The following is a 12,226-nucleotide window of genomic DNA, read 5'->3' as shown; positions in this document are numbered from 1 at the left end:
GTCGAATTGATGTTCGTTGATGATGATTGTCCAACTGGTGGTGCTGAGAATGACTTTTGGTGATGATGCTGACTGACGTTTCAACATCTGAATATGGCTACCGCTAAAGATGTCGAAAACGTCTGTCCACATCGACACCGACAGTCTATTACACGACTCCACTATAACCTGGATGATCTACATTTGCAAACTTTAAAATCATTCCTTTCTATAATGGAAATAGCATGATCATCAACATAGTCATTATTAAAGTAAATGACTTGAACCCGGGAGTATCGTTACATGTTTGTAAATGTAGATCGTCCAGGTCGGTATAGTTCTGAGAAAAACTGTTTTTGTTGTTGTTGTTGACTGACGTTTCGACAACCTTAGCGATAGTCATCTTCAGAGTCAAATGAGGAGTAAACGTCAGGTTAGCCGTATTTGTTATCTGGTTCTTACGTCTTATTGTATTGTGCGTAGAGAAAATTTGTGGGTGTTAATTGTGTATTGTTATTGTGAATTAGTGTGAAGTGTAATGTTTTGAGTTGTGGTGTGTGATTTAGTTGTGTTGTTTTTAGTTGTAATGTGTGGGTGTCAATTGTGTATTGTCATTGTGAATTAGTGTGAAGTGTAATGTTTTTTAGTTGATTGTTTGTATTGTGAATAAGTCGTTTGTAAGGTGCCGGTAATTGCTGTGATCTGTTCAAGGGGGTTTGTTCCAAGTTGGTATACCAACTTTCTAATGTAAGCCGTTGTCTATAGTCAGCACTGTAAGTAATGCATTTTGCCGAGTCCCAATCAATGTTGTGCTTTGTGATTCGGTGATGTTCGGCAATGTGATTAGTTTTGTCTTGTTTCTTAGTAGCTCGTTTGTGTTCAATAAGTCTTATGTTTAAGTTCCTGCCAGTTTCCCCAATATAGGAGGCGTGGCAGTCGGAGCAGTTTATTTTGTAAATTGCACCTTGCCGTTCGTTGGGTTGTTCTTTGTCCTTTATGTTCGTTAGTACTTCTAGTAACGTTGTGATTGGTTTATGTGCGACACGTATGTTGTATGGTCGTAAGATACGCGAGATAGTCTCAGACGTACCTTTGTTGTTTTCGTTGAGCAGAGCGTCCGGTGAATCACATATGATTTGTGCACGTCTTGTTAATGTTCTGATTGTGGTGGCTTTGTGTGATGCAGGGTTGTAAAATGATTGGTCAAGTAGTCGGTCAGTGTGGGTTGGTTTGCGATAAACTGTTGTTCGTAGTTTTTGATTGTCCTGTTTTACCAAACAGTCGAGAAAAGGAAGAGTTCCTGCAGTATGTCAGTCAAGTACTTATCTTTACCACTTACAAGCAAATCAAAACACAAGCTACAATCCACTGAAACTTTCATTAAAAAACTGAGCACTATACAAATACCGGACAACAATATACTAGTGTCCTTTGATGCGAAATAACTGTTCACCAGTATTCCACTTGATCTGGCACTTACTTGTACAAAAACCCTCATTACAAACACCACGGACGTACTGCCATTACCCACAGAAGAGATTATGAAGCTACTGGAGCTCTGCCTCACCTCGACTTTCTTCCAGTACAAAGGTACACACTACAAACAGTTACATGAAACAGCATTGGGCTCACCCGTTTCTGTTGTAGTTACTGAAATTGTAATGCAATCTATAGAAGAACCGGCGCTCACGACTTACAAACATGCCCTACATGCAGACGAGATTGATGACTTTCACACTCACATCAACAAACAGAACAGCCACATACAATTTACCAAAGATGTCGAAGAAAACGGAACTCTTCCTTTTCTCGACTATTTGGTAAAACAGGACAATCAAAAACTACGAACAACAGTTTATCGCAAACCAACACACACTGACCGACTACTACACCAATCATCTTACAACCCTACATCACACAAAGCCACCACAATCAGAACATTAACAAAACGTGCACAAATCATATGTGATTCACTGGACGCTCTACACAACGAAAACAACAAAGGCACGTCTGAGACTATCTCGCGTATCTTACGACCATACAACATACGTGTCGCACATAAACCAATCACAACGTTACCGACTGCCACGCCTCTTATATCGGGGAAACTGGCAGGAACTTAAACATAAGACTTACTGAACACAAACGAGCTACAAAGAAACCAGACAAAACTAATCACATTGCCGAACATCACCGAATCACAAAGCACAACATTGACTGGGATTCGGCAAAATGCATTACTTACAGTACTGACTATAGACAACGGCTTACATTAGAAAGTTGGTATACCAACTTGGAACAAACCCCCTTGAACAGATCACAGCAATTACCGACACTTTACAAACGACTTGTTCACAATACAAACAAACGATCAACTAAAAACATTACACTTCACACTAATTCACAATGACACCCACTCATTTCTTGTACACACAATACAATAAGACATAAGAACCAGATAACAAATAAGGCTAACCTGACGTTTACTCCTCATTTGACTCTGAAGATGACTACCGCTAAGGTTGTCGAAACGTCAGTCAACAACAACAAAAACAGCCCTTCTCAGGACTATACCAACCTGGACGATCTACATTTACAAACATTTATAGTCATTATTGATGATGCTGAGCTATTGTAATTAAATGCCCGACGCACGATCAGGATGTTACAAGGAATGATGTAAGCAATAAAAGTGAAAGCGCTGTGATTAAAAGGGATTAAAAAGAAATGACAAGTTTCTTTGTCACTTTCAAGGTCAGAATTTAAATGAACATTCCTGAAACGTGTGTAAACATATCTACATTTCTAATAAATCCTTTAAATAGCAACATGTCGCAAGGAGTTTATAACTTCTATCAGTTGCTAGGTTACAGGCTATTAAATTACGTTCAAAACAAGAATAAAAGGAACAGAGAACATAGACGACCATAAAGGGCTTTATAAAAAAATGTAAATTTTCTTGTGTATTCCGCCGGTTGAACAAAAACAGCTACGGTGTGCGCAACTGCATGCAGATATTTTTAAAGTTTAAAACGTATTACAACATAGTTTACAATTGAATAACAATCGGAGTGGGCACAAGTAGAATACTTCGAATTTCATTGATGTCCAAATATTTGTAGCGAAGCAAATAAATACGAATCAAGGAGAGGTTATTTGCAGTTCGAAATGACTTCCGCGGCAGCTCCTGAAACTAGCTTCGAGTTGCAAGAACGTTACTTGGACAATGTTGATGGCAATTCAACACGAATTTCGCATGCCGGAGTTCCGAATGAAAAATTCTTCGATGCTGTAGCAAGAGGGGATGTTGACACAGTCGAGAGTAAAATCAAAGACACCAACAATCCAATTGATGTTAACGCCATAAACTCAGATGGCAAAACGGCGCTTCAAATTGCGGCTAAAAAAGGTCACAAAGATGTCATAGAAAAGCTTTTGACAGGAAAAGCTGACTTGAAATATGCTCTTTTACGATGCGTTTATGAGAACGATCTTCAATGCCTAGAAGTGTTGCTGACATATCACGAAAACTCAGACGACCACTTGCTCGCGCCAATTATAAAAGCAGCTCAATTGGGTCACTACAAGATTGTAAAACACTTTATGTCAAAGGACTACCTTATCGATGATCCGGACAAGTGTGAATACAAAAGTGAACGGTGCAAGCTAAATTCGGAGATGCTTCGTTCACGAATTGCCATAAATTGCTTCAGAGGGCTTTCAAGTCCCGTCTATATATGTTTAGGGTAAGTCTGGGTGGTTTAGAGACACGTAGTACTGTTGTGAACTATGGAATGAGAATTTGTTATAAACAAGAATAGATCTGACATATATGGTGTATATAGCGTTATGTATTGTATTAAGTAAAAGCTAAATATACTCTTATGATCGTTTTCTTTCTACTGAACTGACTTTTGTCTGTGGCGGCAAGAAAAGACAAATTCGTTACGTTTGTTGAGTACTGATAGTTGTGGTTGGTTGGTAATGTGACTGAAAGAGAAATTCTTCATCACCTACCAACCACAACTATCAAACAACTATTATCACCTAACAAACTTAACGAACTTGTCTCCTCTTCTCGCCATAGACACAAGGCACTTTCATCTAATTTCAGGCTCGTCAGGATGAAATTGTAGTTTTTGTAAGTTTTCTTCTTTCTGACAATATTTATGTATATAGTGTTTTCTTTATTAAGTTACTTAAAAGACAAGATCAAAGATAACAAAGGCAACACAATAGACCCGCTTTCTCAGGCGTTTGAATTAAATAAGAAGTTACAAAACGCGCTAGAGATGAGCCTGAACTGAGGAAGGAGTACATGGAATTGTCAAACAAATGCAAGACGTTCACGACGGAACTAAACAGTGCTTGCAGAGACAAAGAGGATCTTATGGCTCTGTTAGATATCGACCAAAAATATTTTGCCCCGATTGATGATGAGAATGATGATGAGAATGTAAAGAAAGAAAGCTGTTCTGAGGTAGTAACTTCATTGAAAAAGGCCATCAACAGTAATGACAAGGAGGCAAGTAAAAAACTGAGCATTCTATACTTGCATATCCACACAAACACAGGAACCATAGATATAGTGCTTGGCCAAAAACTCATAAGTATAAAGTTTCTTTGCATTTTCTCTCGAGTTCAAAGTTTCACCCTCGGCCGCAGAGTATTTTACAACGAAGACAATTTTTTTTTGATATATTTCAGTTTGTAGCCCATCCTCATATTCAAATGTTGGTCAACTTCGTCGTATACTCGGGCCTTCCGAAGAATATCCAAAGAACACGCATTGTTTACCTTCTGTTTCCATTTATCCTCTACATGATTTTCTTCCCTGTCCTTGTGTTACTATACCTCGTCTTTCCTGATTCAAAGATTTCAAAAATGATGTCCACTCCATACATGAAGTTTGTCAGCCATATTTCGCAGTTCATAATCTTTCTTTTCCTGATTGCTGGCTCCTCGCTGCGAGATAACCACACTCCAACAGTCATAGGTAAATTATGAATCAACTAGAAGTCGTCTCCAGTCTCCAGTATGAAACTCGCGCGTTCATTGTATTCCTTTCTGTCTAGAATATTTAATTTTCATAACGGTCATTGGAATGATACTTCAGGAATGTCTTGAAATGCGACGCCATGATCGCATAAGGAATTATTTCTTCAAGTGGTGGAACATCATCATGATCACAATGCTGATTTTGTTTGTCATGGCTGGATTAAGTTGGATTGCTGGTTTTGCCATCACGGGGGGTTGGTCAATCAAAGATTACTCCGTTAGGAAATACGCCAAGAACAAAGATGGATATAATTTACTTTTACTGGGAAATAGCTTTTTCTCAGTCGCGACTGTCTTCAGCGTTATTCACTTGATTGATTTTTGTCAGGTAAGACGAAACGGACAAAGTCAGACTAGCCATTTCTTCGTATTATATTTTTGTTTGGGTATTCTTGTTATTGCAAGTGTTGGAAACTATTCGCACCAGATATTTTCGTATAAAAGCCCCTCACATAATTGCGCCTTTTAATTCTTCTTTTCGCAGGTCAACTCCACGTTAGGGCCGCTGCAGTTATCACTTTATCGTATGATTCAAGATGTCGTGAAATTTTTGCTCCTATTTTCTGCCATTTTCGTCGCATTTGTCATGGGTTTAAGAAACCTTTATTCATACTACAACAGCATTCAAGACGAGATTATCAAAGAAAACAAAAATCTCAGCGACAGACGAATCTTAGAAGATACAAACAAAAAGTTTTCAACGTGCGTAAATGAATCTTAATTTTTTCAAAAAAACCAATTTTACCTCATTGAATTACAATTACAATTTCTCATTTTACAGTCTTTTTCAATCGTCAAAACATATGTTTTGGGCGCTCTTCGACAAAATCGAGTTAAGCGACTTTGATACGAAAGACTCGACGTTTGAAATCACACAAGAAACTGGCAGATTGCTATTCGCAATGTACTCAATCCTTGCTGTCTTGATAGCACTCAACATGCTCATTGCAATGATGAGTCATTCATACGACTATATCTCGGTAAGGAGCATGCACAAGTTGGACTTAGTACGATAGTTAGAATACTCATTTACGCGCAGGTCTCGCCAGTAACGGATCCAGGGTGTTTCATTACAATTTTATGATCCAAGCTAATTAACATCCTCACAATGTGAGTTCCTGTGTAGTGTGGCTCTGTAAATACTTCTGTGTTCGCTAGATATTCTAAAGCCTACATAGCAAAACCAAAACGCACAACAAACTCAAAGCTTATTCATGCAATCAGCACAAACATGCGCCACTTAGCTTTATAAAACGTCTTATAAATTTCAATAGCTAATAGGTTTACTGGAACATACTGTCCAAGCAGTTGGAATAAATATTTCAGCACTTCAAAGAATTAACTAAGTTTAGCGATGAGCTTTGTCTTTCACAAACATGACAATTTTCATACATCAAGAACTACCAGATAATAATGCTCAATAAATCTATGAAACGGACACTTTCAAATCCCAAAACCAGAGCCCCCCCCTAAAAATTCAAAACGAAACTCGAAGTGAATGAAGCCAGCGGTATTTAATTCTATTTTACTTGCTTAACTCAATCACAAAACTTTGAAAATCAAGACACTGGGAGATTGTAAAAGAACAATGTTTGATCATAGCAGCATAACACACAGCCATGCTAAATCTATTAAAAAGACGCTACCATTTGTTTGCATTAAATTTTCAAAAAATCATCACGATGAAAAATATCAACTCTCGCATTCACAACTGTTTACAAGTTATTCCTCACAAAACTGACCTTACAAATAACCAGATGACCAACCGATTAGCTTTGAGTTTAAGTGCATTTCAATTATAGCAAGACGACGACATCCAGTGGAAGTTCAGTCGAACAAAATTGTGGCTGGAATTCATGGAAAAAGGAAGTACTTTACCAGCTCCGTACAATCTAATACCGAATCCAAAACTTGTGATTGAACTGTTTTTCAAGTTAAAGCAAAGAGTAAGCGCGAAATATTGAACGTATCATAAAAATATGGAAAACGTAACAATATTTGCTTTATGTAATCTTTAAGCTCGAAGGAGAAGTTGGCGATACCCATTCGACAGATCAAACCAGTAGAGACGAAGCACAAGACAAGGTACGTGTAGCAAGATGCAAGTATGCAAGTTCTTGTTCAGATCTTCGTAAACATTTGGTATGTATTCGTAAACTAATACCGAAGATTCTTCATAAAAATGATCGAAGTAAAGCCACGTAAACATAAGATTCTAACAAATCGTTCGTTGATATTACGGGCTAAAAGAAAAAGGGTTGGGTGCGAAATCAGGTTTTCTTCTGGAAATCTTGGCTCTTTGAAAACTATATATTTGCACTGTGCGCATGAGCAGAGCTTATCATGGGGAAAATTTTCATGGGAATAATTCGACATCTTTTTTAGAGAAAAAAGATAATCGAACGGCTAATTCGACGATACTTCCTAGCACAAGAAGCTCGAGAAAAACAATGATTGGGAACAGCTAAGGACATGGAAGAAAGCAAAATCTAAATCATCAAAGAACAACGCATGTAGATGAAATGTCTCGACGTCTTTTAAAATAAATTCACACATATCTATCACACAAAATCCATTACCAGCCGACAATTTTATGTAATACAAAATGAAGCATATTCCGAATAAAAAGTTCGTATTTGACTCAATATTTGAGAAGGAAACAAGACAATTTTTATTTGAACAGTTATATTTATAATTTGTAACAAATTCATCATCAGACTATATGTAACAAATTCATCATCAGACTATATGTAACAAATTCATCATCAGACTATATGTAACAAATTCGAAATATGAAGATTGAAATAAAAATTGTCTTGTTTCCTTCTCAAATATTGAGGTAAACATGAACTTTTATTCGGAGTATGCCTCATTTTGTACTGCTACACAAATCATACAAATCTATAAACGATTTCAAAAATAGTGGGTAGCAACGAACTGCAATTATCTTTGTATAATCAATATTAAATATTTACGTACGAATCGCTAAAAGTGTATTAATAATTATTGAATCCGATAAAATTGATCCGACGATCAATACTTTTTTAAACTGGGCGAAATATGATAACTTGTGAAATCAAAGTTCTTAAAGAAATTATTAATATTTCAAAACAGGAAGACTTACTGGACAATGCTGTAAGTGTAAAAAGGTGATAGTGCTAATAATATCTCTTCTTATTCCAAAACTTCTGTCTTTGGTTTTTATCTGGCGATAAATATCTGAATTAACGTGAATTAAAGTTCACAAATTTAATAATTTTCGTTGGTACAACCTCTCCAGACAACGTGTCGTCAGGCTTCGTTCGGCAACAACTAGGATTTCAGTTCACAGCAATGTCCAAGGTGTGTGTGTGATGACCAGTTCCATTCATTAATCAACATGCTTTCCTGCTACACATCATAGATATGTATAATAAACTAGACAGCGCGCATTGCAATACAACGCCCAATCAAAAGTTGAAGCCAGAGTAATCGGGTGCCCCTATTGTTATCACCCGATTACTAGGTCTTACTTGAGGAGTAAAAACAAACTTTAATGTACGACGGGAGTTTGACGACGTATTTCTGTTATTTTTGGAACTTAAACCCATAAATAAACCTAGCTGATTTTTTGGGAATATGATTTTGATTGATATTATGATTACTTTTTCGTATTAAGTGGTACATTCCAACATGGCGGCTCCGGCTTCCCTGAAATAGCGGAGTGCGTTATCCAGTATATTTTCAGATCAGTGCTACAAATATTACTGACGCTTGACGAAACAAGTCACGTGTTCTGACATTTGTAAACCTTGAGTTGCTCCGACCAGAGACACTTCCCATTCACGAAATGAAATATTCGATAAAAGAAAGTGACGTCACGATCTTCGCGTACGTAAAAAATTGACGTCTACTAAATGACATCATCATAACAAAATGCCTATCCATCAAGTGGGTTTATTAATAAAACTTGAAACGCAATGATGAAACTGTGCTTCAACAAAAAAATTTCACAAGCTTTCTCTTTATGTCTAACTGTATGTATACAAACAATCTAAACGATGGTAAAATTTAAAACTTTCACCGCATTTCAAAATTTCAAGGGAAGATCTGATTTGTGATATGCATTTGTCTTTGACAATTCATCACACCTCATACTTTCATATAGTTTAATTTGTCCATAAAATGAGATCATATTTTATCTTTTATTTGTACTCAATTGCGTGTCTTTTGGGTGTTCGAATTATAATTATAGTAAACAGTTCATACATTGGATTGAATCAAGTTATTAGTTAATAATATTTAGGAAAAATATTTCTCAATTCTGATAGGTTGATTGCAGTGCAGTTTATCTGTAATTGCAATGTGAAAATGCGCTGTAGAAAAGTGTAATTGTACTGCAAATACTGTAACCTGATTGGCTGAAAAGCACTGAAAGCAAAAAACAAACTTCTTTTCAATTAAAAAAAAACATGGCGGCAGTTGTAAGTGAACAAACATTTCCACAATTGTAATCGTTTGAAATTAAAGAATTACCAAAGAATGCAAAGAATAAAAACAAAACAGCAAGAACTATTTTTTGGGTGAATCTTTTCTAAAGTTAAGCAGCGTAACGAGGCTTTTCTGAAGAAATAGGGAGAAACGAAGTAAGACAGAGTTAAACAGTACAGTTTTCAATATGAACATAATAGCCAAACATAAGACTTCTAAAAAAGTCATCACAGTAATAAAATAAAGAAAGATTTATTACTGTGATGGCTTTTTTAAAAGTCTTATGTTGGGCTATTATGTTCATATTGAAAATTCGCTTTCCGCCGGGAAAATCTCTGGCCACGATTTTAAACAGAACAGTCTAGTAACATCTCGAAGTATATTATTATTAAGTAATAGTATAGTTTCTTGTGCAATTACGGCTAAACATAAACTCGTGAGTTTTTCAATCACTACAAATAGCACTATTTCGCCGCAGTCTTTAAAAAACTCATTCGTGCATGTTTATCCGTAGTTTCACTATATTATTACCAATACTAATTGATCGACAAGTAGCTAAGAACATTAACTTCGCTGTAAAAATATTACATAATCACGTTTAACTAGCTACTAGCAACAAACAATGTCTTTTCAATTGAAAAAACCGAAATTTAATAAAACAACCTAGCATAGGTACATCTCTTGTGTGTCTAATTCGTGCATTGAAAATCATTATGCAATGAAAAAAAACAACCATTGTCTTGCGCATGCGCAATGAGCGAGCATCTTTCAGTCGGAAAATTCTCCCGGGACAACATATCAGGTATATTTTTTCTCTTCCTGGTACATTGTTCCTGTACGGTTTAACACCTCGGAAAACTGCGTGCATATACGAGAAAAATGACCACCCTCCCAGAATATTTTCCCGCAAGTCGCACAGCAGTAAAACAGCTCAATCTTATCCAATATACTCTCGGGAAGAGCTTCAATCTGCAGGCGAACGCCGCTACTAAGTTTTAAAGTGTTTACATCTAAGGGAAGCGTAATTTTTGATGACCCATTTGAAATATACTGAGAAAATAAATTGTTACTAACTTTGTGTTGTTGATGTGCCATGTTTTGTTCATGTGCCTGGCCAAGAGCTTCGTTCTCTCTTGCATCGTACTTGATGTAAGCCTTAGGCATCGATACTGTATGTTCATTCCGATTAGAAATCTGAAAAAAAAGCATTTAAAGTTTGTTGTAGAAAAATGTAGCAAAGAAGCCCAAGTATTAACATTCTTCAGAAGGGAGGTTTTTAAACAACAATGTGTGTTGTATAATTTAGGATATTTTATTTATATTTTTTATTGCATGCCAGATTTTATAAGTTCCCATGCAGAGTTTTATGTGTGCCAAAACTATAATTAAAAATTAGGGTGTATATACTTAACACTTCCTAAGTATTTTCTCTCTTAATTAATTCACGTTGTAGTAGTGCACGTAAGTCACGAAATGTAAACATATAAATAGACTCAAATTTGTAATAGTCAAAAAGATTGTGTAGATTGTTCATTGCTAATAAACTCCATAAAACAAACCGAATCAGAGTGCAGATCAATTTTCTGGACGAACTCAGTGAATTCTGCGACAAGTGGTCCTTCGAGCCGGATAGTATGGAGGAGTTAGCAAGAAAGAAAAGAGTACGAGCAGGTCATCGCGGTTACCTGACGAAAGTTGTGGCGTCGGCAGCAGGCTTAGTCGACGCATTCGATGAACGAAGAAAGAATGACGCGGAACAGCAACGCGACAAAATCTTGGAGACAGTCGCTATGCTCCAAAAACTGGATGAAGACATCCTTAACTTGATTGCTGGGGACGAAGAAGCGTCAGAACTTGACATTGTCAGCGAAGTCGAGGAAGCTGGAAGAATAAGTTCTGAAGCAAAGTCGATGGCGAGGAAGCTTCGCCAAAAGATTGACGGCAATTGCGCTTCGGAAAATAGAATGAACAGTTCGTTAAGGTCTGACGGAGGAGCGTCGGTGACCAATAGAACAGTTTGCGCAAAATTGCCAAAGCTGCACGTTAAGCGGTTCAATGGAAATGTTTGCGAATGGTAGGAGTTTTGGGATTCCTTCGAAAGCGCCATTCACGGAAATGGAAGTTTGTCCGACGTTGACAAATTCAATTATCTTCGGGGACTCTTAGGCGAACCAGTGAAGTCATGTATCGCGGGATATTCTTTGACTTCGGCGAACTACAACGCTGCAATAGACGCGTTGAAGGAACGCTATGGGAAGCCAGAATCGGTCCAACGAGCGCACATGCAAAAACTTTTGAACTTAGATAGAGTGAAAGATCCGAGAGATATTACGTCTCTTCGTCACTTGTGTGATAGTGTCGAAACACATCATCGAGGTTTGGATGCATTGGGAGTGGACAGCGCTACGTATTCATCAATCGTGGTACCTTACGTTTTGAACTTGATACCGGAATCGATTCGATTGTTGATCACGAGAGGCGAAAACTTCCATCAGTGGGATATGGACGATATGTTAAGAGCGTTAAAGTGCGAAGTTGAGCTGCGAGAAGAGCATCGAGTTCAGAGAGAGCAACGAGAACGGCATGGTGATCCTGAGAAGTCATCAAATGGAGCCAGGCGGAACGATACGAAAACAGCAAGCGCCCTCCTGACAAAATCGGGACCGGTTCGTTGCGCATTCTGCCTGGGATGTCATCGGCATGAAGAATGTGAGAAGAT

General features: G+C 37.3%; 1 protein-coding gene and 1 pseudogene across 2 annotated transcripts in view; one reads left to right on the top strand and one right to left on the bottom strand.

The window, feature by feature from the left end:
• The first annotated feature begins 2,877 nt into the window (after nucleotides 1-2,877).
• LOC124438820 lies at nucleotides 2,878-8,028 on the top strand (annotated as a pseudogene).
• The window catches only part of LOC124438818 (exonuclease mut-7 homolog), a 43,418-nt gene continuing 39,168 nt past the window's right edge, over nucleotides 7,977-12,226 (bottom strand). The window contains exons 23-24 of one of the 2 annotated variants that reach the window (XM_046989035.1): nucleotides 10,582-10,701; nucleotides 7,977-8,427 (exon numbers count right to left, since the gene is read on the bottom strand). In XM_046989035.1, coding sequence (XP_046844991.1) covers nucleotides 8,350-8,427; nucleotides 10,582-10,701 — 198 coding nt within the window. In that variant the 3' untranslated portion in view covers nucleotides 7,977-8,349. Of the gene's footprint in view, nucleotides 8,428-10,134; nucleotides 10,702-12,226 lie in introns of those variants that run through there. The other variant, XM_046989034.1, reaches the window with a different exon arrangement.

The sequence above is a fragment of the Xenia sp. Carnegie-2017 genome, unplaced genomic scaffold (assembly GCF_021976095.1).
Source record: "Xenia sp. Carnegie-2017 unplaced genomic scaffold, XeniaSp_v1 HiC_scaffold_19, whole genome shotgun sequence".
Lineage (NCBI taxonomy): Eukaryota > Metazoa > Cnidaria > Anthozoa > Malacalcyonacea > Xeniidae > Xenia > Xenia sp. Carnegie-2017.
This window is presented reverse-complemented; position numbering and strand designations above follow the sequence as displayed.